This window comes from Pholcus phalangioides, unplaced genomic scaffold (assembly GCF_987345545.1).
Source record: "Pholcus phalangioides strain wild (caught in Gottingen) unplaced genomic scaffold, Ppha-v1.0 ptg000031l_1, whole genome shotgun sequence".
NCBI lineage: Eukaryota > Metazoa > Arthropoda > Arachnida > Araneae > Pholcidae > Pholcus > Pholcus phalangioides.
This window is the reverse complement of record NW_028301621.1, coordinates 2,379,501-2,402,248: the sequence shown is the minus strand read 5'-3', so window position 1 is coordinate 2,402,248 and position 22,748 is coordinate 2,379,501. Positions and strand designations below refer to the sequence as shown.

At 33.1% G+C, this 22,748-nt stretch overlaps 1 protein-coding gene across 2 annotated transcripts in view; it reads right to left on the bottom strand.

Annotated features, from left to right (window-relative positions):
• The window catches only part of LOC149066997 (uncharacterized), a 79,217-nt gene that overhangs the window by 37,875 nt on the left and 18,594 nt on the right, over positions 1 to 22,748 (bottom strand). For both annotated transcript variants that reach the window (XM_089253051.1, XM_089253050.1), the window contains 7 exons: positions 21,961 to 22,005; positions 19,950 to 20,037; positions 18,516 to 18,545; positions 17,874 to 18,016; positions 13,968 to 14,106; positions 10,770 to 10,892; positions 7,885 to 7,975 (listed from right to left, as the gene is read on the bottom strand). In XM_089253051.1, coding sequence (XP_089109177.1) covers positions 7,885 to 7,975; positions 10,770 to 10,892; positions 13,968 to 14,106; positions 17,874 to 18,016; positions 18,516 to 18,545; positions 19,950 to 20,037; positions 21,961 to 22,005 — 659 coding nt within the window. The remainder of the gene's footprint in view (positions 1 to 7,884; positions 7,976 to 10,769; positions 10,893 to 13,967; positions 14,107 to 17,873; positions 18,017 to 18,515; positions 18,546 to 19,949; positions 20,038 to 21,960; positions 22,006 to 22,748) is intronic.

Here is a 22,748-nt window from a genome sequence, read left to right as displayed (position 1 = left end):
CTGTTGACAAAAAAATACATTTTAACTGGTTATAAGAATCATCTGTAACAGGATCTCTGATCAAATCACTAACATATGACAACGCTTCGACATCGAGAGCTGCCACAACACAGTGAAATTGCTATTTAGGATCAGCCATTCTGGCTATTTTAAAGTTTGATTCGATCTGAAGGAACCAAAGATCTACATCAGATTTCCAAATAAAAGGCGTGCGAAAGGAAACATGTGAAAGTTCTAATTCAGAAGACATACCTGTTTCAGCAGTGTTTAGCATATCCAAAAAAAGTTGAGCACAATCCATGAAGAGAATTGAGGAAATACCCCTCAGTCAGTCAGCAAAAGCACCACAGGCACAAAGAAAAAAAAGGAAGTCAGCAAGCGACAGTTCACATTATGAAGCGAGGAAGGGTAGTTGTTTATGTCTTTGAGCTCATGGCTCTCAAACATCTGCTAAATAAGGGTCACCAGTTCTATGGTGATGTGAGTGCTGGTGGATGTCTCATTATTTTGGAAACATACTGAGTGATGACTCCTTTTCTTTTTTTAAGTTATTTAATAGAAGAAATAGAAGAGAGATTTTTAGTACATGTTCGGTCGACAGTTAGAGCCAGACTGAACTCCAATACAAGAAGACACTGGATCAGTGTTTCCCAAAGTGAGCAATGGAATGGTCTGGGGGGGGGGGGGCGATAGAAGCTACGAGTATAACATAGGATCCTACGGGTTTGCTTAAGTTGGTGGTGATGAAAGGGAAAGAATTCTGAGAAAGGGGGTGATGGAACAAAAAGTTTGGGAAACTATGCACTAGATAATGCCTAGCTAGTGGGTGGCATAAAAAATATAATAAAAATGTAAAAACTGCAGATTACAAGTAACGGAACACACTAAAGAGAAGTGGAGAACCCAAAGCCAGGCTCTATCGGCTTCAGCCAATTTCAGTCATTGCCCATGTGAAGAGGCAGGATCGTGTCAGAAAGAGGAGAGACTGAAATGGGCACAAAATCATGTTTTATGGCGACAAATAGCTCGGTAGCATATTTAGTGGTGCAAACAAATCAAATTTGAATGTTCCAGATGAATGTTTTCAGTAGACAGTAAGGTGAAGCTTCGATAATGGTCAAGCTTCCTTAACTTTTGCAATTGGTCGTCCAAACACTGATTCTTAAAACGTTCACTGCAGGTGCCACCATGTGGGGGGGGGGGGGCATTACCATTGTCTTGCACCAGCTGGTAGGTGAGGCCAACGTGGTGACACAGTGAATGTGTTTTGCTATGTTACTAAAATGCTACTTCTAGCGATATAGCCTTGACATTGCAACCGCTGTGAACATTCATTCAGAAAAATTCTGAAAACAAATTAAGCCTTGCAGCAAAAGTGTTAAAAGAGATCTAAACAAAATAAAGTAAAACCTCGATAAGTCGTCACCTCAAATCATCGAAAAATTATGACGGCTTAAGCGGAGTGCCATCAGTTTCAATGTGCAATGTTGTGAAAATCGTATAAATTTAAAGTAATGTGAAATTTATTAAAGTATGAATCAAAATAACAATTTTAATAAAATTTATAGATTGCGAAAGAAAAAATAATAGCAATTTTTTATGTCTTATTACTTAAATTATTGTGGTGAAATGTACTGTACACTTTGATTTATACCAGTAATTTTTAATTTAGACTAACAGAGCAACTGTTTGAATAAGTAGCTCTTCTTCATAATAGAACTCTCTATTACACATTAATTTTACATAGACATCAAATTTAATTTTAGTATTTTAATTCTTCATCAGTAGTTCATGATACAACTACAAAGTAATCTCGAACACTTTTGACTTGGTGGAGGGGCCCTGGGCAGGGAAAAGTAGACATAAGACCTCAACTTGGGAAAGAATGTCTAATTTTTTTCAACAAAGATATTTTGTTTAAATTTCAAGCCCTAAATTAGTAGAGTCCATGCTTTCTATGATAATTAATTATCCGTAGCCACATTCGACTTTAACTTGATTAATTTGATTCTTTGATTTACATAATTTTTGATTTCCTTGCACTAAGTGTAATCTTTGACGGATCAATAAATTTTTGTTTTTCCGGAGATGCCCTGGAGGGCTGAAATGCTTACGTTGCTTCTTGCGACAGAGCCTGGGTGTCTTGCGGTTTCTCCATTAGCGCCCATACAGAAATGAGATCTAGCTTGAACAGTCCTCAACGTTCCAAAAAACCTTAGTTGACGAATGAACTTCCCCAGCGTAACTTTTGTTACTTAAACTGTTCCGTTTGGGTATATAGGATTTTATGGTGACTTTTAAGCATACGGCAATGCTGTTAACAAGCTCTTTTTTTAATGGGAGCCATAAAAATAGTGTGTTCCACTTTCTCAAATTTTTTCATAGTGACGAGTTAACCGAAATCAGCAACGAGTAAACGAGGGTTTAATAACATTGTTGTCTATGGAAGCTGGAAAAGCCTGAAGAAAAATTACGACTTAACCGGAGTGACAACTTATTAGGGTGACTGATGACTTAAGAGATTTTACTATATATATTATGCGACTTTATAAAATATTTAACCAATTAGTACATTAACAAGGCAGTTGCATAATCCAATTAAATTTATATTGACCCACTGGAAGGATTTGTATCTATTAGCTATTAAAAGCCTGTAATTTTCGTTAATTTGAATCTCCTCTAATCTTTTGAGATAGCCATTTTTTGTAGTTTCGATACTATAAATATTCTAAATGTTCTTTCATAGAATTAATAATTGCTTCTATAAATAGAAATGCCTTTATTATCTATTAAAAGATGCTAATTTTACTTGCCATATTTTTCTTGTTATTTTAAGAAAAGTGCATCTAAGCGTCTAAACTTTTGAGAAGGACTGTACTACAAGTTGAGTGTACATGGTTCGTACTCTTCTAATGAAAAAAAATTCAAGGACTATTCAAACACTTTTTAAGGTAAAACTTAAAAATTCAAGGACTTTTTTTACAAATGCATATTTTTCACCTGATAAAAGGCGCATATTTAATTTTTACTGAAACTTTCAGAAATTACATTTCTACATACTTTATTTCACATCATCTGTAATGTATATCATACAGTGAATTCATTGCATACTTATGCATCTTCAAATTTTCACATCAACATTGAAATATTAAAAAAAAAAATTTCAAACAAATAACGTGCATGTTTTTATCATAGGAAAAACCCACTGTGTGAATCATTAAAAAATCACTGAGCTTTATGACAAATTTCTTCCATGGAAAATGTTACAAATTACTCTAATTTCTTGCTGATAATTCAAAAATTATAAACTAAAAACACAATGAGTATTTATAATAATTCATGCTCTAATACATTTCTCAGAATGATTTATAGGCCACTGCATATTATCTACAGCTCCCCCCCCCCCAGGTTGTTTATATTGATTTGCAGGAATGATGGGTTTTTTATACATTGCAGTGTCCATATAATTTTTGCATTCACACCTTCATTTGTCAATAACTGACCCCCAATGAAATGTTTATTTTGTTTTCAACAATGTCACTTTCAGGCTTGATGGAATCATTCACAGCAGGAAGTTTCTTGAGCAATAAATTCGAAGATGAAGCCAGATTTTCACCAAATCGCAATGCTTTTCACTTTTCATACAGGATTTCAGCATCAAGCTTTTATTACTGGAGGGAGCATGGAGCTGCAGTGATGGCAGCAACAACGAATGCAAGGAAAACATATGACACATTGAATAACACAGTTCGTGCCTGTCAATTTCTTCATTGAAACGTAGTTTAGTCTCTAAATATTGCAATTAATTTTCTTTTAGATTAAAATAAAAGAACTCTTCTAAAGATAGAAAAAGATTAAATTATTTCTTTCATTAATTCTGAATTTATTTCATTAATGCTGAAAAAATTTATTTTTTTAATGTTAGAATAATGTGTTGCATTAAATCTGGAATTTTTTCATCAATTCTGGAATTATTTCTTTCATTACTTCTGGAATTATTTCTTTCATTACTTCTGGAATAACCTTCATTAATTTTGAATTATTGCTTCATTAATTTTGAATTATTGCTTCATTAATTTTGGAATTCTCTTTCATCAATGGTGAAAATGTCTTTTATTAATTCTTTAATTTTTTCTTTCATTAATTCTGTAATTTTTTCTTTCATTAATTCTGGAATTTTTTCTTTCATTAATTCTGGAATTATCTTTTTCATTAATGTTGGAATCATATCATCGATACTGAAATTATTTCTTTCATTTATTGTTTTAAACTCCTTTAAATGACTATGGATGCCATTAGAAAATAGCGGAGATTGCGCCGACATTCAACACATCACGTGATCTTCCAAGGAATTATAGCCACTATATAAGGGCTATAATTCCTTATACAGTCCCCTTAGAAGGAATGATGTAGACCACTGACGTCATACCAGTGCCGGAACTAGAGGGCGGAGGGCAACTTCCCCGGGTGGCAATTATTGAATTCCGAATTGGTGGGGGCATCAAAACAATACAAAAATCGCAGTTATGGCCCTGCGTCATACTTCCTCCAGTAATATAAGCTCAATGGATTTCAGCGGCGATTCACCCATTCAAGCGATATTGAAGCACAGCTTGCATTTGGGGGCATTTTTGTCTGGCACACTCGGAAACCAATCTTGATAGCAGGGATTTTTCAGCCACAAGTTATTAATAAAAAGTACATATATACACTTGCCACTCACTTTTTGTTTTCTTCCTTTAAAGAACCTTGTACAAGCGCTTCACATCATTCCTTAATTTTAAAAAATCATTACTTTCTTGACACTAATTAGAGGTAACTTCACTCACTTACGGACCAAAAGGCTGAAATTTCGGCAAAAATTTACGAAATTTTTCTTTTAAGATATTGATTTCTCAAGTCCTCCAGAAAAAATACCTAGTACAAAAGTTTAATGACTTGCAACAACTCCAAATACGTCTACATACGATCACAGGATACATGCTACCATAAAGCCGGGTTTTTCTAGAAGTGGGTTGTTGGGGGCCAGAGCGTGCCGACTGAGTTGAAGAAAAAAACAACCATAGGAAGTTCATTTTGAACTGTAGCGTTTATTCCATAAAAGTGGCAAGGAAAAGAAACAAGATCATTTATGATCATAAAAAAAAATAAATAAATAAAACGGCCAACAAATAACAACCAGCAATCTCTGGGAGAAAAAAACAATCCGACATACACGTGGAAAAAATCAGCCTACAATATAAAGCTGAGCTTGTGTGAGGGTGAGAGCACGCCGCCAGTGATTTAAATATTGTGTTGGGCCGAGCGGTTCCACGCACAGAGAATAAAAAGGCAAAAAGCATTTCAACATAGGTTTTTGGCACAGCATGAACCGAACTGGATTATTTAACGTCGACAGAAACGTGCTACATAACCACACTATACGTTTGTGTTTTCCTATCGTGGCGCATCAGCTCACGGCCCTGGCATCAGCTACTCTGTCGTCTGCATGGTCCAGTTTGAAGGGAAGCATCGAGCTCGATGAAGGGAAGTGAAAGAAAACAAAAATGAAGAGAAGATCAGTGAAACGCGTGGAGCACGACGCATTTGACTCCACTAGAAGCAGTCGGCCAATCACGCTCGACGTAAAACACTGCCGTGAGGCTTGTTGCGTTCTCTACACAAACAGTTGAACCTGTTTTTTTTTTTTTTCATAAGTGGACATCATGTCACGCTGGGTGATTCACTTTGCGAGCGGCACAGAAAACCTGCTCCTACGGAAACCCAGCTTAAGAATAATGGGAAAAAAATGTGCTTTAAATCCAATTATCCAGAGTTATTGGCTGCTAAGGCTTATTCCCTGTGCTTTGCACTTTTTATAAGGAGGTCACTTACTGAGTAAAAAAAAAGTGGAGAAACTATTTCAGAAAACACTGTTTTTTTTTCCAAGGACTTGTGGATTTTCAAGGACCGTACGAACCATGAGTGAGGAGTATAGCATAAGTATCAGCTTTCTAGAACTGATTTAACAGCAAAATAAAACAAAAAATAAGCAGCAAATACGGAGGGGGGGGGAGCTGAAATGAAATACCAATCAACTCTAAACTATGAACCAGACTAAAATTAACTAGTATACAGTTCGTTGATTTAGAATTAAAGATCATACATACCCAAGCACGAATTTGTACTTAGATCTGCATAGCTAGATGCACTGGCCATACATTCCCAGGTAGCAAAATTTGCTTTTAGTGCACACTTGAGATTAACTAGCGATATTTGTCTGTGAGTTTGTCTCACATACACCACATTTTAAATTGCCTTGAAACCCTGATTCATATTAGTTAAACACTTTTTCAATCAACCAAAGTTTCTAAGGCAATGTAATAATGTTTTTGCTTTAACAAGGTTTGTCTATGCTTACTTTAAAGCTAGAGATTTCATTACATTCTAGAGCATTTTAAACATTGTATGGTGATGCTAGTGCTGGTGGATGTGTCTGGTTGTTATTTCGGAAAACATACAGTCATGACTCCTTTCTTTTTTTAGTTATTTAATAGAAGAGAGAGAGACTTTTAGGACATGTTCGGTCGACAGTTGGAGCCAGACTGAACTCCAATACAAGAACACACTAGATAATGCCTAGCTAGTAAGTGGCATAAAAAATATAATAAAAATATAAAAATTGTAAAAGACAAGTAGCGCCACAATTGACTGTGTGCTTGTAAGCATCAAAATTATCAAATACACTGTACCTAATAAAAGTTATCATTGGACTGTGAGAAAATTTCTATAGGATCGGTCACACAAAAATAGAATCAGGAACCAAATAGTCACAAAAACTGCTGGACTAGATTGAGGCAGGGGAAATATGGTAGTAGTCAAGGATACTATACTCAGTTGCAACAATAAATTTACTTGTTATTTCCAGGTGGGGGAGGAGTAGGCCAAATAAAATTGATTCAGGAGAATGGGTATCATAAATGACACGAAAAGAGTCTTGCAGTGTGCCATCAATCTCATTTTATTTAAGAGCATGAGCAATTGCAGAGAAAATTGGAATACTGAATATTCTACTTTTTAATTTCAGAGGCTGGCAACAGTCAACAAAGTATAGAGCTTTGTATTTGCTTCTTAACAAACGAAAAAGAAGAGTATGGGTTAGGTATTGATAGTTGTTTTACTGATATAAAAGCACCAAATTAAACAAAGAAAAAAGATTTCCATTTTGATGCATTTGTTGTAAAAAAAAAATGTATTCCACAGTTACGAGGTAAACACAATAATTAATGAATTGAACAAATAGAAAGACTAGACTGTATCAACAAGAACAAAAAAAAGATCATGTGTGGGAAGACCAATTGATAGATTAATTAAAATGTTTTATAATTATTAAATGTTACAATAATAATTCACATTGATATATTATTCATATGTAATTTTTATAGCACCTCCACCCTGTTGCGTGTGAGAATATCCTTTATTATTTATATTACAATTTTAAACATATTTTATTTATTTTTTGTTAATTATACTATTTTTATTTGCAGCTTTCTTTTCTGTATTTTTTTCCCACCATATATCTGCAAATAATGTCACTGTACTGTATTTTATAAACCTATTCATTGTAACAACCAGTATGGGACATTTGTCTCCTTGATTGCCAATAATATTATATAACATGTACTCACACAAATTGTAAAATAAATTTGAAATTGAATTGAAAAAAAATTCAACATTTTAATTAAAATGTTAAAATAGAGATAAAATTTGGAAAAAAATAAAGCAAGGTTATTATGCTTCAGAAACACTGATAGTTAAAAACTAAAAAAAATTTAAATAAATTAAATTAAAATTTTAAAAATTCAAAAAATTCAATTTTTTTTAAACTGAAGAATTTTCACTTACCATTAGCCCACGTCCTTTAATTTTTCTACCAGAACGTGATAATGCTGGCTTCCGAGCAAAAACAAACCCACTTTGTCTGCCAGATGGCCTACTGAAATCACAAGACAATTTGAATGTCAGGATGATGGTTAAATAATTATAGAACAATAACTTCTTTGATTTTCAGCCATAGAATAACATGATTTTAAAAACATTATCCGGCAATAAATAGATAAAGTTCTCTTGCATAAAAAAATATTTACATAAATAAATACATTTCATAAACACACTGGCAGCTGTTATATGGTTAATTTGAATGGAGAAAAAATCTGGAACAGAGAGCTTGCTTGATAATGAAAGAAAAAAAAATAAACATATAAACTATTGAGAAAAATATATATACAGGGTGGTGCAAAATGAACGTTATGGTTTAAATGCTTTATAACTTTTTTTTTCTTGAATAAATTGTTAACATTATTTTGTCAAAATACAGCATATGAATGGAGAATATTGTTAACTTAAACGTGAAAAGGTATGTCTCACAGGTGTCGCCCATTTTTCGCTTCACAAAGTCGTGCTCTTTCCCAAACATGTTGCATGACTTTTCGCAAAATTTCAGGGGTTATGGCACAGATTTCATTGCGAATATTGTTTTTTCAGTTCAGGTATGGTCTGTGGCTTATTGATGTATAATCTCTCTTTCAAATAGCCCCAAAGAAAAAAGTCTGGAGCAGTCAAATCCGGCGAACACGGCGGCCAATTGAAATCACTCCTACATGAAATGTGTTCGCCGAAGATCTCCTGTAACAGAAATATTGTGTCCCTTGCAGTATGGGGCGATTTATTGTTGGCACTGAGGGTCCAGTCTGCACATGAAAATATCGACGAAATGCACTCTGCATCAGAATAACTGAGTTTCCGTTTGAAAAACTAAATTAAATGATTTTTGTTCGTTGTTCTATTGTGTACTGTTCCATTTCAAATTCCCCAAGCCTTCTTTACACAATTCTGAAGCAAAAGAAAAAAATGCAATATCAAATAAAAAAAGTTATAAAGCATATAAACCATAATGTTCATTTTGCACCACCCTGTATAAACTACACTGAGATAAAACTTTGCAATGGTACATCAAAATAAGAAGGCAAATTTCCATCAAAATCTATTGACGTTTAACTACCATAATTTACTGTATTTATTTCTACCCAGTGCTAAATCACTAACTTTTCTTTTGGTTGTTATTGTGAAATTATAATAGTTGCATCGTAATGTGGAAGAGGAATAGAGGAAGGGAGAAAGACCTGCAGATTTTCTTCATTCTTTATCAAGCTGACAGTATTTTGCTTATACAAATCTACTGTGCGTTGTCACACTGAATGAGATAACTGATTTGGAGGAGTAACTCACACCCCAGAGCACACTAATAAGCCTATTTCTTTCATTTATTGCCAATCGGTGGATCCAATTTGTCTTAACACCATACACAATGTGTTATAGAGAGAAACGATCACTCTCTGCTGTTCATACGAAGTACGAAAGCCTGAATCACCAAGCGGAGATCGAGATGTTGTTCAGAAAAAGAATTCACATTCCTCTGTGGGGAATCGAACCACCAATCTCTGTCCGGGCGAGTGTTCTAACCATTGAACTACAGAGGACAGACAGGCAGACATGACCGCTGACCACCCAGAGAGACCATCTTGGGATGGTTTGTGCTCTTACCCAAAGGAATACTACAGAGGACAGATATTTTCATTCCTTACAGCATATCTATGAATGCTGAATGGGACTGCGCATGGACAGCCTCCTAGCTCAGCTAATAGCTCTTACACAATGCGTATGTTGCAGTTTTCTGTCCTAATTTCCAAAATTATGATCAGCCTCTACTCCAAACTGGTTTTTGTCTAGTTCTAATTAGAGATGGGATGAATATTCGGCTGCTACTCAGTATTCTGCTCTTTTGCCAAATATTCGGTTCTGCCAAATAATACTGAAGTATTCGTCCAAATATGAGTAAATCTAAACAACAAACTAATTTAAGGAAATTATATTAATTGGAATTTTTTGCATAAATTAAAAATTTACTGATCATATATTTTATTTTGGTATATATACAGTGGATCCCGCTTATAATGTTTTCCCACTTAATGTGACTTATTTTCGTGGTCTCAACTCTAATACTGATAAAGATTTCCCGTTTCAAGCGTTTTCCTGTGTACAACGCTTTTCATGACGGTTTTTTGAAAAACTTTATAAGCGGGAGATCCACTGTATATCCCTTTCTGTGAAAGAATTTATGTCGGGTGAATTTCTAGGATAAGTAAAACATGAATCCGAAAATAGAATTCTACTGCAATGATGTGGAAATAAGCATGAATTAAACAAGTTCACTAATTGAAGGATGTACCTAGTCAAGATACGCAATGAGCTACTGAAAGAGGCAAAAAGGGCAAAGAACATGTAAGGAGGAAAAACAAGAAAACGAGTCTTAAATTTTATGATGCATCTAGTTGAGTAAATAATGGTTGTCATTTTCTTGATTAGATATAAAATTGTAACAAGCGTTGAAAAAGAAATTGATTCTGTAAGTAATTTTTAAATATCATCGTTAAATTTGATTGTCTCAGCATCATTTTAATAAAAATCTTTCAACCACCCGTTTTTTTTAAATAGTTATTTAAATAATATAAATTAAATAATTGAAATTCAATATCAATCATTTGAAATGATTAAAAATTTTATTTTCCCAATTAGAAACAATTTTACTTATAATTGATGAATTTTAGGAAAATTGGTATAAGGCCAAAACATTAGCCAAATACTCGGATATTCAGCCAAATCACTATTTGTCCCATCCCTAGTTCCAATCTATAAAGTCTATAGATTTGGCTTCAGAATGCAAAATTTACTTTCGATTTTCATCCCGAACTGGAGATCTCCTCATCAGGAAATTATTGGCAGGTACTTCAGGAATTTCATCAGGATCAACTGAGCAATCAAATGATTCTTCATATTTTAAAACTGAATCAACCCTAGAAAATTACACACATTTGTTAAAAAATATAAATAAATGAACAAAAATTACAAAATATCAAATGGGGAAGAAAAAAAAACTCACTAGTTTTAGATGAAGATTTTTTTATTTAATATATGTAAATTTTCATTATGAAATTTCAAAAATATTTTATTTACATTGCAAATTAAAACTCATTTATTCAAGAAACAACACTTTATGGAGGAAAAAACCCCACAGAAGTTCATTGATAAATCACTGCATACTGATTTATATGGAAATTACAATTACAGAAGCTGGCAAACCAAAAAAACAAGGGTCCAGATATTTCTCTAAATGTTGTTTCCAAGAATAGACTGATGTTTTGTGTAAAGTGCATCTCATAAAGGTTTTATAAGTAGTGTGACTAACTTTTTTCTACTTTGCTCTACTTGTTATCATGGAGACACAGTGTTACAGTTCCTTACTACAATCATAAAGGAAGTGACAGCATCTGCAGCTTAAATCCTTAGAGCTAAGAAAAAACCTTTTCCATGAGCTGGAATTCTGCTATTCACAAAAATGAGATCGGGAGTCATAATTTTCATTTACCGTACATACGCAAATATAAGCAGAGTATTTTTTTTTTAATTTGTTACTTATTTGAGGGCATCAGCTTATACACAGGTCAGTTTTTGAGGAGAAAACATCGACCATCCCCCTACCCACACTTTACCAAACCATATAGCTACATGGCCCCCATACAGCTAGATTGAAGATCTACAACATTATTGTACTACTTTAGATGGAGTCAATAACACTAGTCTGCATGATATCAGATGATTGAAAACTAATTACTGTCCTTAGCTCACTTTTTTATGCTGATTGCAGAACTGTTCTTAGTTTTCTTCTATCACGTACAGTTCGTTCTCAATTCGACCCGAGTCAATTTTGATGACTGTTACTTCTGCTTAATTAATGTACAGGGGTGCAATGTAAAAAATAAGAACAAAATTGTGTATCTAAGCATTCCTTCAACCATTAGGCCAGTTCCACATGGACAAGAATTGCCTGCCCTGTTCCTCCAGCTGCTTTACAGAACGTGGCAGACAATGTTGAATGTGAACATGCTGCAATCTCCAAAGATGATAGTGATGATGTCTATGAGCCTAAAGATGACATAATTCACAACGGTTCTACCAGAGGTGAACTTAATTACCTAGTACGTGATCTGAACTTGGCTAAGGAATCTGCAGAACTACTTGGCTCCCGGCTTAAAAGTAAGAATCTTCTGGCACCAGGAACATTTTTCTTGGTACAAACACATAGAAAAAGAACTACTGCCTTTATTCTCAAAGAAAGATTCATTGATTTACTGCAATAACTCTAACAAGTTGATGCACTTCTATGGTATTGAACATGATCCTACTGAGTGGTGACTTTTTATTGACTCCTCCGAGAGGAGTCTCAAATGTGTGTTACTGCATAATGGGAATGTGTATAGGTCCATTCCTGTGGCCCATTCAGTTCAAATGAAAGAGACATTCGAAAACATGAAGGAACTATTAAGAAATATTCAGTATGCATTGCACAAATGGCTCATCTGTGATGACTTCAAAGTTATAGGAATACTATTAGGACAACAAGCTGGGTACACAAAAATGCCTTGTTTTCTATGTGAGTGGGACAGTCGGGCAAAGCAAAAGCATTGGATTGTGGGAGTTTGGCGAGAGTGGAGAAATTTTTGTTCCTGGGATTGAAAATATTCTGCCCGAACCGCTCGTAGATCCCCAAAAAATCTCACTTATTGTTGGATGTTGAAGAGGTACAGAATTGATGACGGCGGATCTGCAAGAAAGTTAGCAATTAAAGAATAGTCATGAAATTATTAGGACAGTTCTTTACAGTATTTTTAAAGTGTGTAACCAAATACTTTGTATGAAAGTGTGATTGATTTTTGATTACATTAATTAAAATATTGAAAACATGACTTATTTTTTGTAAAAACCTGACGTGATAGACAAAAATGGAAGTCATTTCTGGAATCAGCATCAAAAATTTATTCAGGAACACTGACGTTTAAGACATCATCTGACAAAAATGCAGACTAGTGTAATCAGTAAAGTGATATTTGTAGTTATAGATGCCTACTAATCACTAGTGATTAGCAACACAATTTTTGTAGTTATGTTCAAACAGGACTGTCTCAAGAGCATTCTGAGCACAGGGCAAAGCCTAAAAAATATATTTTTAGGCCCTCTGCCTGGTGAGACTTTTATGTTCGCAATTTTTGACCAGATCTAATTTTCATGAGGCCCCCCCCCCCCCAAGCCATGAATGATTGGGCCCCCGCATTATGACGGCACTGTGTTCAAACCCCACAGAACAATGATGTTAAAGCCAAAGCATACAGAAATAAAAAACGTTGTCTTTAATACCAAGTGGATTAATGTAGATTTTGCAACCTTTTGCAATGTGAGAATCGAGCCATTTCAAGATTATTCAAGGAATTTATTGACCCAATTGATGAGTTCCAAAGATAAAGGAACAACAAAAAAGCAGTGCCTTAAAGAAACCCGATATTGGGCTAGTACGCCAGTGCATTCACAAGGCATGGAATTCTGTTTCCACCATCATCAAATTCTTTTGAAATGTAGTCAGGCCTAGAAGTGAACATTTGGGGAAAAAAGCAGGAAAAATAGGAACATCATTGACAAAAAAAGATAAAAAAAAATAAGAGGAAAAAAAATAGAATTCCCAAATTATCATAGTATTTAAAAAAATTTTGTTGTTCAGAATCATACCTTGAGTATTTTAATTGTAGTACTAAATGCTGTTTGTCAAAGAATGCTAAAAAAATGACAGAAACACAAATTTCCCATGTTTTGAACAGGAAGAAAATAGACATTGAAAAAAATTTCAGATTCTATCAATTAAAACGATGCAGACACAGCACAGAATTTCCTAAATTTCTTCATTCTTATAAAAAGGGAAAAAAAGAGCAAACTGAAGTTACAGCAAAATTTGAAAGCAAACTTATTGTAGGCTTGCATTTAATATGTCATACACCTTATCATTATTTTCTTTACTCATCTCTCTCAGATCTTTAAAATACCTGGGGCATGGCTTTTCTCTCTTTTCTTTTTTGCTCTTTTTCTCAAGCTTTCTGCTGTTCCTTTTCTTCTTCTTTGACCTAGATCTTTCATTCTCAGGGCTACTTGAACTTGACTCAGACTCACTTCTGACTTTCTTGGCTATATAAATAAACTTTATTATTATTATCATCACAATAAATTACATAAACAATAGAAAATATAAGTTTATATAAATAAGCTTTTTCAAATAATTCAAATTTCTAAATGTTACACTCACAATCACTGTTTTTCCTCAAATTCCCAGTTCCACATGACTCTCTGTGACCTATCCCCACAACCATAAAAATTCATCAATTCAACAAGCTCCCTCTCATCTCGATTTTATGTGAATGCTTCCCAAATGGCCATGATAAACCTGATTGGATATTTTTGGAAATCCAGCTAGACAACATACATTTTTGCTCTTACCTCAATCTTCAGTCACATGATTGTAGAAGGAAAGGTGCGTGGTTAAACCTGACTTTTCTTTCCTAAACCCATGCTTGTTATATAACAATATACCATTGTCCCCAACAACTCCACCATTTTCTCCTAAGGGGACAAAGGACTGTTGAATGATCAAAAAATCAATTTTTTTCTTCAAAAATTACAGATCTTCCTGAACATTTTGATACCTCACTTTTTGTTCCATGAGCAGTAGAAATCGAAATAGAATGAGCAGTAGAAATCGAAATAGAATGAGCAGTAGAAATCGAAATAGAATGAGCAGTAGAAATCGAAATAGAATGAGCAGTAGAAATTGAAATAGAATGAGCAGTAGAAATCGATCGGGAATATGTGTGATGAAAAATTCAAATAAAGAGTTTAAAAAATAGTTTAAAGAGACTTTGAACCATGTGGTCGTATGTTTTGCATCCACGTTCATTTGGCATTTCCCTTTCTCTTCATTGAGTTGAAGGAAAAAAACTGTTACATTTTTTTTTTTTACATATGAATTTTGTGCACGTGCATCAGCGAGTATATCATGTTATTTTGTGTTACATTACAACTTAGTTTATAATTATATCACAATTATTTTTTCATGAGTGGTTATTTGTTAGTGCAGTTTATTGTTCAGTGAAATCACTCTTTAATCATACTAAAACATGTATAAGTTACATGAACTTAGATTGTGTGGTGTGTTGTTGTATAGGAAAAATATGGAAGATGTGAAGGTATTGAACATACTAAAGCACTTCAAGTTATGTACTTGCAACAGTTCATATCTTCAGTGAATATTATCAGTGTGATTGCAATCTCAACAATGAATATAAAACCATTTTCATGAAATGGGGAAAATTCTATTTAAATATCACTGAAAACAACAGAGGAATAACGCAAAATTCATATTTACGTGTAGTGTTGGTGTGTGTGATTTTGTGACAGGGTTTAAGCTAGATAAAAAATTTCTTTAGCAAAACAGCAAAAATGGGGGAAAAGCTTTAGCAAAATGCTACAATGCTAATGGTTTATGATTGGATGTCTTTTTGTTTCGTACCTCCTGTACGCATTTTTGCAAAACTGGCTACTACTACTTTTGCATTCTCAGATTTTCTTTCGCATTTTGCGAAAAATTCGACCGCAGCTTAAACCCTGTTTTGTGGTGTTGGTTATCAGAAATAAGTTTACACCTAGTGAATGAGAAAAACTTGATTTTCAAGATTTTTCTTCCAATCATAATGTGCTATGCACTTGCATGTCTATGCAATGGGATTTGTTGCTGATGATTGTCGAAAACTTTTTGCTCTACTCAAACTTTTGCATATTTTGGACACTAGTGCTTATTTTCTAAAACAAAATTGCAATCATGTTTTTTGTATCACACTTACCACAAACTCTGCTAACTTCACTATATAGTTATACATAAAAAAAAAAAGAGACATTTTTTTTTTACCACGAAGTCAAAAATCAATGAGACCTCGACTATTATGTGAACTCATTTTTTTTTTGCCAGTTTTTTTTGGGTTAGTTGCTAATTCGTCTCAAATATTATTTGCAGCACAAATTAAATGTATAATACAGACTAAAATAAATTCAAGTGAATTTTTGCCTCATTTGTTCTCCAATCTGTGGCTTTTTTCAACTTGCTGTGTGTCGAGTGTTTGAAGCCGCAAGCATCTCAAGGCATTAAAATGGCAAATTAAAGTATGAAAGCAAGATGGCAATGTTAAAAAATGATTATATTATTGAACATTGAGGCTATTCTTATGAATCTATGGTATTGGGTTTCAGAAAAAAATACTTTCATAAAAATTTATACTTTGCAATCTTTACACACGTTTTTCTTAAAACATCAATTTTTGTTGTTGCACGCATGATATCTCATGAACTGTTTCCCATTTCCATGAAATTTGTCTGATATGTGTCCCTTGCCTAGGTGCATAAAATGAATTAGAATGGTAGACATCCATTGAAATTTAAAATTTTTCTTAAAATTTAAATTTTGAAAAATTTTATAAAATTTGAAATTTTAAAGTTTCTGAATTTTTAAAAATGCTTCCACTTTACATATCTTACAGAGGCTAGTTCATTGCATTAAACGAACATTTTAGGGCACGTGTATGATCATTTTAAAATTTTTTCAACTTTTGCTTGTAAACAAAAACAAACAAAAAATGTTTTGTAGACTTTCACGGGTCCTGTGCATCCCCTTAATAATTTCTGGAATTTCCAAGGGTGAGCTCATTAAATTGACTAGACAGTTCCAGATGGTCTCTCTGCTACACTTTTCGAAAACAAGGACCATGTTAGTAAGTTTCTGATCCCACAGGGTGATACTCTTAGCAGCTACTCCTGTAGTAGTTTGTAAAACTTCTGCAGAAATCATTTGTGAGATGATTGGAGTTTTTCTGGTATAATACTTTACTCTTTTTGATATAAAGTCTAAGACAGTGCACAGTGCGCATGCACAGATTTTGGGTACTTTTTAAATATTTACCCTATAGGAATCGATTGAATCAGCTTATTTGAACCCTATCTGTTCTTTACATTTCAGTCCTTTATTTTGCTACTGTAAATCTTCATTAACTAAAACTATCAGATATAGCTACATATATTCTTTCACATAGATTAGATGAGTTAAATAGAAAAATAAGTAAGTCGCAAAGTATTTTTGTATTCCTTGATCACCTGTGTAAGATTGGAAAATAAAAAATTAAAGAATTTCATAACAAAATGTAATGTCTGGATACAATAGTGATGCATATTTCTTTAATGTCAACATGCAAAAAGCAAAGTATCTGATATCTATATTTTGTACATGTATTAGGTTGACGATAGTTCGATTAAAGAAATAACTAAATGATCTATTTACTATAGTTAACAAATTCCTAGGCAAAACATATTCTCTAAAGTGAAAAACTATCATTTTCTTATTTATTCAGCACATGAAATAAATTGGTACCAGTTTTTTAAATGATGACATTTGAACACAATACACACATTACTTAAAGGTTCGGAATAATTAATTCTGACAGTATGGCAGTAAATTGCCCTCAGTGACGATAGAAACTGGGTTGTGTATGTTGAGTGCATTTTTTAAATATATTTTGTGATCCTTATTAAGCCTTGACTTTTCTCTGCATGCCAGGAAAAGACCATGCTCCAATGTTCACAAAAGCTGCTGCTCCCCCCCACCCCAAATTTTATGGCAAGAACGATAATGAAGGGTAATATGATATATTCATGCTATGTTAAATTTAATAATGATGCATACCTTCATTTTGACAGTGACAATCTCAATAATTTATTTTTGCATATATACAAGTGTTCATAAGTTTATTTCAAGCTTTTGCTTATAACAAACATCTCTGGAATCTCCTAAGGGATACGTTGTAAGCAAACTTTGCTGTATATGAAGAGAAAAATAAATATAAAGCTGTGGTCACCTTTCTGTTTCACTTTCAACACCAATTCTCCACAGTTTGCTATGACAACCTCTTTTAAAGGGCGTGAGTTGGTGGTTTTCTGATTTTCAATCTCCATAACTACCTGTTGGCCCGATATTACATGCCCAAACACTGTGTGCTTTCTGAAATTCATAAGCAAAAAAAAAAAAAAAAAATTAATATATAATACCAAAATTCAGCAACATTCAAAATTTACATTTCCAGCTAGAAATAAAGGCATAAAAAATTTAAACTGTCCTAAATAAAATTATTCAAACTGATAATAAAGCACTATAAACAAAAGTTGTTCTACAAGTTGAACTACAAAAAACTAAAGCTAAGAATCAGAACGGTCATACAAAATAATAAATGCAGTTTTTTATACCCAACATTGAGAAAAAAAAATCAATTTAAGTGTTTTCAAAAATTATAATTCTGCAAAACTAAATAATAGTAAAGAATACTAAGAAATAAAAATTTTGATCAGAAAATTTTACAATATTTATCACAAGACCAGAACTAAAGGAAGGCAAATATATAAGAAAACAAAGAAAATTTCACACTAGAGAAACTTAACAAAAGTTTCAGCACTTTTCACGATACTCTTAAAATGAACTGAAACAACAAATGGCTGACACTTACCCATCCAGATGTGGAGCAGGCTGTGTAGTTCTGCAAATTTAATTTAAAAAGTAAAAATCAGTCCCCAATACCATTTACCATAATTAGAGACAAAATTCATAATCTTTGAGTTAAAGTAATAAATAAAATGGCAAAAATATCATTGTCTTCCTGAAGGAAAAATCAAACTATCAACTAACTATCTCTCTCAAAACAAGGATAACACACTCAATGCTACATAGATTCTGTTTATTACAATATTTATATGAAGGATTGAATATGAATTGAATCCTGTATTGATCTAATGTAAACACAAATTCAATGAATCCAGGTGCAAGCAATCGGATCTCACTGAGCTGGCTGGATCTAATCCAATTTCGGCACCATGCAAAATGTTTGATACAATTGTTTTATTATTTATTATACATAATTATTCTATAAAAGACTTTTATTAATCAGACTCAAAATAGTTGGTTAACTATCAACACTAGCTAAATGAATATTGCAAATGCGATTCTCGAGGGCTCGCATCAGCTAAATTAATAATGAAGTTTCGTTCACAGGGACAGACACTTTTACTTTTAAACCGCGCACCACCCAACCCAGACTCTGTAGACATTCGTCAATTTCAGCCCTTGTTCCGGTTAAGGGGCTGGATAGTGTCAGGGAACTTTATTTTCAATGTAAATAGAATACATAGAAAATGTTAACAAAAGGAAAAAAAAGAACAGATAAAAGAAAATCCTAGATTAATTACAATATATACAAATTACGATGACAGATAAATAAAAGAAAAAGGTGGGGGGAGCCAGCTGTACAGTGAACGTTCACCGAGGGTCTTCAGCACAGGACTTGCTTGGGTCCAGCTTGATCAGGGGTCAGACCTAGTCTGTCTTCAACATATCGCTGATGTCTTCCTGCCTTGGGACAGACACTGCCTTGAACATGCTAACTTTATTCAACCAGAGCAATCATTATTTCTTTGAGCCTTCCTTTTTCTTTTAAAGGATTTCTAGAATCTCACTCAGAGCTTGCGTCAAGGAATATGACAGGGTAAAAACAGTCGTTTTTATCATCAGTTCAAATTTCACAGATTAAGATGTCAGAGTTTATTTGGCATCTCTGTACATGAAAATCCATCTTCCAAGAGTGGTGCATGCTTTGTGAATCCTTGAATTATTTATATGGAGGTGGAATGACATTTTTACAATAACATCTAATATTTCACACCAGTATTCATTTTCATACACCTTAACCTAGATTTTAATAGCACTTCAGTTACAATGTCTTAATTAAACTGCTTCTTGCATGTTGCCATAACTGGGTCTGTGATTACATACATAAAAAGTATTAAACTCCCATGCAGAAAAGCAAAAAAAAAATTTTATATGTAAAGAAATGAATTTTTTAATATATAATAAAAAAATAGGGTAAAAAAAATTCTATTGTACTCACATAAAAAATTGTGATCCATTTGTATCCTTCCCTTTATTAGCCATTGATAATAAGAATGGTTTGTCATGTTTGACTTCAAAATTTTCATCTGAAAACGAGCACTTAAACGATTAATGAACATATTTTCAGCTTAAGGAATTTCAAGCTGTTACATAAGATAAAAATATCTCAACATCTTTGAGAAATATCCAATACCATATATCTACGTCGTAGGTGCCAATTCATGGACTTGAAAAATCGATAGTTTATCACGTGATGACACATTCTGCATTAAAGAAAACATGTCAAACCAATAAAAGAAAATTTGGACACTTTTTGAAATTTAAAACGGGTGACCATGAGCAACAAATTGCCAACGGTGTAAATCCTGTTTTACTTGGACACATTTTTCGCTGCCCTCATTTTTTTAGCTATAATTAGCCACTTCGCTTGCTTTTGGTATCATATTTGCTGATCATATATACACTGCCTGGAACATGCTAACTTTATTCAACCAGAGCAATCATTATTTCTTTGAGCCTTCCTTTTTCTTTTAAAGGATTTCTAGAATCTCACTCAGAGCTTGCGTCAAGGAATGCTGATCATATTTGCTTATCATATTTACAGATTCTCGTACTTGAAACCCTGATTCCCCATATTTTCCCTGAGAAAACGGGGTTGAACTGAAAGAGTATTTTTTTAGGGATTTTCCATTCAAATAAAGCTCAATTTGATGACTTTAAGAGATTTTTCTACGAAGATACAAAAAATCGGAAGAATTAGATATTTGACCGGAAAATTTTAGGAAGCATTGGCACTTATGATCTACGTACACTCACTAGACCCCACTACAATAAATCGAATGCATTTCTAAAAAAGTTTTTTTTTTTTTGATTGAGCAATGTAAAAAACTTTGATTCAAAAAATACCTCTTGAGGATAAAAGTCATGTATGAAAATTGATACCTCCCAACTTTTAGTTAAACTATAGTAAAAAAAATCTTATAAAAAAAGGATAATTTGATATTTTAACTAGTTAAGACAGATTAGGTAAGATCTCTGACATCAGTCATGACTTGCCAATAATAAAAAGGTATCAATGCAAATATCTATATTTGCATGACATTGAAATGGAATGTACACAATAATCCAAGTATTTTACTTCCCAAGTTTATGAGAAGCAAAATATATTTTCCTTCAAGAGTATGGAGAAAAAAATATTTTTAGGGAAAAAAAATTCTAGAGATTCTAGTTTTTGCAACTTTTTACTGGGGATGGCTGAAAATTCAAATACATTCAGTCAAAAAAAAAATGTGCTTGAAGTTTATTCAAGTATTAAATCAGCACTTTGATGCATTAATTCTCCTACATGGAAGATGAAGGAACAATGAATCTCAATTCTCTAACTTTGTAATATACTTACTATTAAATTTAAACTGTCCTAAATAAAATTATTCAAACTGATAATAAAGCACTATAAACAAAAGTTGTTCTACAAGTTGAACTACAAAAAACTAAAGCTAAGAATCAGAACGGTCATACAAAATAATAAATGCAGTTTTTTATACCCAACATTGAGAAAAAAAAATCAATTTAAGTGTTTTCAAAAATTATAATTCTGCAAAACTAAATAATAGTAAAGAATACTAAGAAATAAAAATTTTGATCAGAAAATTTTACAATATTTATCACAAGACCAGAACTAAAGGAAGGCAAATATATAAGAAAACAAAGAAAATTTCCTGTCCTGTTCCTAAAAAAAATATTTTTAGGAAAAAAAATTCCAGAGATTCTAGTTTTTGCAACTTTTTACTGGGGATGGCTGAAAATTCAAATACATTCAGTCAAAAAAAAAATGTGCTTGAAGTTTATTCAAGTATTAAATCAGCACTTTGATGCATTAATTCTCCTACATGGAAGATGAAGGCACAATGAATCTCAATTCTCTAACTTTGTAATATACTTACTATAAAAACACTAATTGAGCAATTTTTTTCCACTAATGCAACATTCCGAAGGGATATAAAATTTACCTTTGAATGTACCACCATAAATTGACTCTCCTCCTGTTCCATTTCCTAAAAATGAAATTCATCATTTATTAAACATATTTTAAAGAATATAAATTTAATATCAAAAGATGAGGTTTCAAAGAGATACAGAATTGGGAGCTAATTAATCTTTCAAATTAAAGCTCTGCAATCGATTGAATGTCTCACCACCCATTATGTTAACCCTTGATTACTTTTTACAGAGTATCAAAGTAACACTGTACTGGAGCATTAAAATGGGATAACCCTTCACAATATGTTGTTAGAAAAACTGAATTTTTTTAATGCATCTACTCCATGAAGAACAAATCCACAATGAGTTTATGTTACCTGCAATCTGAAATAATTTGATAGACAGAAAAGTTCACCGCTTGCCTCCTCTGTAGTTTGTTTGTGGCGGTGCTGCTGTAGCAGCGAGAGAAAGGAGTCACAATGTTTTCCCGCCAATATAGAGAGTAGCTTGTGAGTTGCTGTAGCGTAATGGTAATGTTTTCCATGTCATCATGTTAATCTCTGTTTTATAATAAATTATTTCGTTAATTAATTGATGAGTATTTCATGCTTTAAAACGACATCTCTGCTAAATCTCCAACAATCTGGTTATAGGCCCAGGCAATGTAACCTGCTGCGCATCATTTTCAAAGTTGCCCGCATGTTCGCTGCTTAGTTTTCGCCTTTGTATCGTAGCAAGTCATGTACTGAGAGAGATGTAAGAGCTCATTAGCACAGAAGCTGAGTAAAGACAATTACGAGACATGGAAGCTACAAAT